This window comes from Corvus brachyrhynchos, unplaced genomic scaffold (assembly GCF_000691975.1).
Source record: "Corvus brachyrhynchos isolate BGI_N302 unplaced genomic scaffold, ASM69197v1 scaffold139, whole genome shotgun sequence".
Taxonomy (NCBI): Eukaryota; Metazoa; Chordata; class Aves; order Passeriformes; family Corvidae; genus Corvus; species Corvus brachyrhynchos.
The window spans coordinates 1,584,274-1,589,834 of record NW_008246062.1 but is presented as its reverse complement, the minus strand read 5'-3'; the positions used below and the strand labels follow the sequence as shown (position 1 = coordinate 1,589,834).

The 5,561-nt window shown below is 43.7% G+C and overlaps 1 protein-coding gene across 1 annotated transcript in view; it reads right to left on the bottom strand.

Annotated features, from left to right (window-relative positions):
• Window positions 1-256: 256 nt before the first annotated feature.
• DCAF12 (DDB1 and CUL4 associated factor 12) overlaps window positions 257-5,561 on the bottom strand; it is a gene marked incomplete at its 5' end in the record, with an annotated part of 24,638 nt that continues 19,333 nt past the window's right edge. Inside the window, 2 exons of the mRNA XM_017746571.1 lie at window positions 257-2,479; window positions 3,231-3,415. Coding sequence (XP_017602060.1) covers window positions 2,321-2,479; window positions 3,231-3,415 — 344 coding nt within the window. The remainder of the gene's footprint in view (window positions 2,480-3,230; window positions 3,416-5,561) is intronic.

The window sequence follows — 5,561 nt, the reverse complement described above, 5'->3', positions numbered from 1 at the left end:
AAGACACTGCAGAAAAATCAACCTCTGTGTTTGAAGGCAATATAAATACCATTTTTTCCCCTATCATGGCCTAAAATATGCTTCAATTAATAGATCAACATCAGGGCTAGAATATCCAGAGCAGGAGTCTCCCTTCGGAACTGCTGACACTAAATGCCCAGCTATTACCTGTTGCTTCAGCAGAACTGGAGGACACTCATGTAGACTTAAGTGTCTAGCTTCTTTAACAAAATAAAACGAAACAAACCCAATTAAAAAAACCCCAACAAAGCAAAGCAGAACATGTTCCTTGTGACAGAATGATCTTACACAGTAGCTGTAGAAAGACAAATCCTGCCATTCTTCTCCAAGATTTGTCTTTCTTCAATACTTCCACTTTTCTAAATCCCTAAAATAACCAAAGCAGCTACCCCATGGTATATAATCTGCCCTTTTCAGAGGAAAGCCTGACTAGCCATACACACAGTACCTTGAACTGATGCAGATTAAGCAACCAGACTACAATGGGAAGTACACTTACGAAACACTGGAAGATGATCTGCTTGTGAAGCACCTGTGTCAGTGCTCAGTGCTAATTATACTTCTGGGACAGGGGCACACCTGGGAGAGAGGTCTCCTCTTGCCAGGATTTACACCCCAATGAGAGGGATCTGCACTCCTCGTAGGATTTCCATCCAGATCTCCATACCAACTGGAACTTAAGCCTGACGCTGACTGCTTGGTGTTACTGATGAAGATACCAAGTATGAAGATGAGAGAGACTGCAAAGACACATGCAGCCTAGCTCTTGGCTGTGGGCAAGAACTGCAGTGGTAGCTGGGATGTCCCACAGAGATGGGAGAAGAGAGCATGTTCCAGCCTTGTCTTTCCTCTCAGCTTCAACCAACTGCCCGTTTGGCACCAAAGCTGTGAGGTACAGGCACACTTTACTCCACCAGTGTCAGGGGAAAGGCATTAATTCCAGCAGAGGACAGAGGCTTCAGTAACAAGCTGAGAGTTTAGTGCCTGCCAAAAGGAGGAACACCCTGGAGTCTTGCATTTTAGCTGAGAATTGGGTAAGACCATCACCCTTGGGAGGCACATGCTTCACAGCTTGACCTGAAGGGCATTGGACCTGTTCTCCCCTCCCACTCCCAGGTGAAGTTGGAGGGTGTCTGAATGCAGAAGGCAGCAGGGGATTCTGGAAAAGCCTGAGCCTCTCCTACAGCATACGCTAGCACAAAGTGAGGTAACACCAAGCTATCCTCCTTCATGGAAAGCTTCTCACTTGCATTCGTAAAGTCTGAGATACACTCTTTAATCTTGGAGAAAAAAAATAGTTTATTTATTCCATTGGCTTATTTGAGCAGATGGCCAACCAGAACAGCAAAAAAGGGAAAAAACTTCCACAACCTGGGATAAAAAAGATCCTAGGTTTTAGGCAGTTTATGAAGAGCTTTTAAGCTACCCTAACAGCATACTTAGAAACCATGTTTCATCTGGAGAACAGACAGATTTAGTTCATTTGAGTAACTAGCCCCCATTTCCTCTCAGCACCTCTGCAGCCCTCAATGTAATGTCACCCTGCAACAGCCATGCTGCAGAACAGCCTATACAAACTCCAGTTGTGCAAGCTGATACCTGGGACAGGCAGTGAAGAAACAGATCAATTTTTGCTCCTAGCACTGCTGAAAACTACCATTCAAACACAAATGCACTTTTGAAACTCCTGCACTTTGGATCTGATGGGCGATACCCCTAGGGAATCCATCCCTGGGCTCCAGTGAGTACAGCTTAAAATTACCATATCCCTCTACATATAAACAGTATCATTAGACTTGTACTTTTAAAAAATATGATCAACCCAGGCCAGGGCCAGGCTCTGCAGATAAAGTAGTAGCTTATCTCTTATAAATATTTTTAATATTTTTTAATTACAAGTAGTCCTCACTCCAGGTAATGTAACTGACACGAAGTACCTGCACACATGCAGCCCCGAGACTTTCACGGAAAGCTCAGGAGCAACCACTCTATAAGAAAGAAATCCTGCCTCACAGCAAAGTAGAGGAGGGGGCACATGGCCAAGACAGCCTAAATGGGGGGAAGAGTCATTTGGAGTAAATACAATAAAAAAGGACTTCAAAACACCTCCATATAAAGAATCAAGGAGGTTAAAGCAAAAAACTAGTTCAAAAAGATGTACAAAACTGTTGGAGACCAACAGAAAACTCTGCCCAAAAATAACTTGTGTTTAAATCAGGAATCAATGGCATCACACGATTTTGTCGTTTAAAAAAATGGAAATCTGTGTAAAGATCAGCATCAGAATGAAGAGTTATCATTAGCTCCAGAGACCAGCATAATTCCCATGAAGTCCTGATGGGAGAGGGCCTCCTGCCACAAAGAGTTTCGTTCCAGACGAGTCGTAGCAGTGGGTGTAAACAGCATTTGGGAAGTAATTTATGTCAGAAAAATAATTTCTCCAGGTTTCATCATGGTTCTGTTAAAGGAAAGTTTAGATCATTATTGTTGCCAAACAAACCCAAAACCCTGTTTCACAAAAGCAGAAGGGAGCTTCCAGAGCCTAAAAAGAGGTATTTCTTCTTAACAATTCTGAAGCTTCATACAGGTCAACTAAAAGATACCAGAGTTGTCCTGAAGCTTTTTCTGAGAACATTTAGGCCAAACATTGGAACAGGGAAGTGAAGGGTAGTGACGCTGCAGTGATACAAAAGTTAATGGAGCTAAGTTAAACAAAGCCATTAACTGCTTTACAATAACATACAGGAAACCAAACTCAAGTGCCTGCCATGGCATTACCTCAGGAAGCTGCAGTTTCTAAAATTATACACAATTAAATTAAAACTCCATTGCTTTGAGCACCACATTGGATTACTATGGCCTTAAAGAAAGACAATTTATTTTCTGTTCGAGGTTCTGAAAACTAGAAGTTAGATTATATTTGAAAATATAAAGATATAAAATCTGGTTCATTTATGAATCAGTGCATGAGAACTGTAGTCACTATGCCTTACACTCAAACAAATAACCTTCAGTACCCTTTCATAAAGCTTTTGTAGAAAGCAATTCTGCAGCACTTCTTGCTCTTCATTATTAGTTATTGGTTACATGAACACTGACTGGCACACATTTCACACAAGAGGGCCAAAAAGAACTGGCTGAAGCCCTATGCCACTCCTGTATAATGGGTCCCCTTCCCCCCAGCTCTATCACAGCTACAAACTACTTACCAGCCAGCCTTTCCCAGTTGTCAGCTTCAAAATTTCACTTCCTCCTAATTTCTGCTTCTGGCCATAGCAGGCACGAGGGGGCTTTTCTTCCAGGAACCTCTGGGCTCTGATATCATAAAACAACAAGGATCCTTGCCCTGTCCCCACAGTGATGATGTGCTCGTAGAAGCTCACTGAGCGGATACCTGTCAAACAGAAGGGACAGACAGTGCAGTAAGGAGAGGGATGCTTTGGCTCTGCAGTGCTGTTGCTTCACGTCTAGGATTACCTACTAGTACTCTCCACAACACACAAGTTTTCCCACTGCTACAGAGTGGTGTAGACAAATTCTACTGATGCTATTAGAACAGCAGCTTCAACTGCATACATGACTGCCCTACTCCTCGAGGCCATCAGCTTCACCGATGGTGCATAGTAAGAAGATTCATCCTCACCAGCCCTCAGGTTGGCCAGATAAGCCAGTTAGGCTTCAGAGTACCTTTGCGCTGTCTGCCACAAGCCTTTAAGTGAACACACCAAGAGCGGGTACATGGCAGCAGACAGAGGGAAGAACATCACACTGTTTTCCTCCATGAGCTCACACCCTCTCTAACTACATGCCAACCTGCAGGAAGTGACCAGTAAGTCCCAGCTGCCACCAAGTGCACTGTGCTGATCAACAGGCTAGCTGTAAGCAAGTGTAACCATAATAACCACTAGTCACCTTGCTGCTAAGATAGCTTCAAAACTATTAATGAGCCTGATCTGTCTCCACTCAAATGTTCTCAAACAAGCACGCCTTATTTTTAGTAGCTGGCATTTTTAGCACTTTAGCCAGGGATGAAAATAGAACAGGAATCCTACAATACAAACAACACCATGTTCCACCAGTACATGGGAAGGTACAGTTCAAACTAAATATGTTAGCACAATTCAGTTATGCCATTACGCTGAACAAAAGAGTACATTTTGTTTTCAAAAAATCTAAATTTGAAGGCTCAGCTAATCAAGGATCCCTCTGAACTAGTCTTGGAGAGATTCTGTATGTAGGAATTTGCACTCCACAAAACGTCCTGTCATCTCATCTCCATTTATTGTGTAAATACTGTTCTGTGTAACCACTCTACTCCAAACAACTCTTCAACTCAGATTAAACTCCACCACATCTATACTTCTCCTTCCTTCATGACAGGACACCAGCTTAGAAACCCTAGGGCTTTTTAGCCCTCTTTAAAGTACCATTGAATTAAAGCCTAAGCAAGCATGCAAACAGGAGAGGAAAAGAGTGAGTTATGCCAGCTACATTCATATGCCAAGTGCTGTCACCATACCAAGCAGGGCTGAACATCACAAAACTTGTATCATCCTGGAATATTCCCAGCAGCGCACATGACACCAGACAACCAGGAGCTCTGAATGCAGCCAGGGAGTTTCCCCTTCCCCTCTGTATAGAGTCCTAACAAGAAACATGTCCTCATCCTTCCATCTCCGCCACCGGATGTGACATCCATAGCCACCAGAATTTGTGACTCACACTTAGAACACGCAAGGCTACATTGTCCTGCTCCAGATGTGGGGTGAAGTCTTGGCTGCAGACTTAATAGGTGGGAAGCCACTGTGCAAGTCTCTCTGCTGAAGCAGATTATGAGATGCATATGCTTTAATTCAGAGAGTTAAAAATGCACCTAAGACAGCTGAATACCTTCCCCCCACCTCTATCACACAAGCCTGGCTCTGGGGAAGAAAGCTTTAAGCCCTCTGCAGTCAGCAAGTGCAGTCACTCGGGTAAGAGGAGAAAGGCACAAGAGGGGACCATGGATCTCCTCTTATTTTTGCTCCCGAAATGCTCTTGACAAGCCACCCAGGAGAACACTTACTGCACACAAACAGGTGATGGAGTATGAAGGCAGATGGCATATACTTTTCAATTAAATTTATTAATAAAAAGCTATAAAAAATGCAGAACAACTATAGGTCTTTCTCTAACCAGAAATTAACTGAAGGAATCCTTGATGTACCCACTACTGTCTTGGTTTGAAAGACAGGTGTCTGCTAAGGAAGGCAGAAGCCTCCCTTGGAATGGCAGATGCAACCCCCTTCCCTCCGAGTTACTATAATTTTGAAATCAAGGGGCTTTTAGGCAAAGATGTGGGAAATAGGAATAACAGTTCTTTACTATTATATATCTATATGTGTATAACCAGTCAAACAAACAACAATAACTATGGCAGTAACAGCAAACAATCACAAACCCAGTCCCAGCCTTCTCAGCTGCCAGGCCCTTTCCCCTCGGGTGCAGTTCCGCTCGCAGCCGGCAGGGGCGCCGGCGGCTCCCCGGGGGCGGGGGCGGTG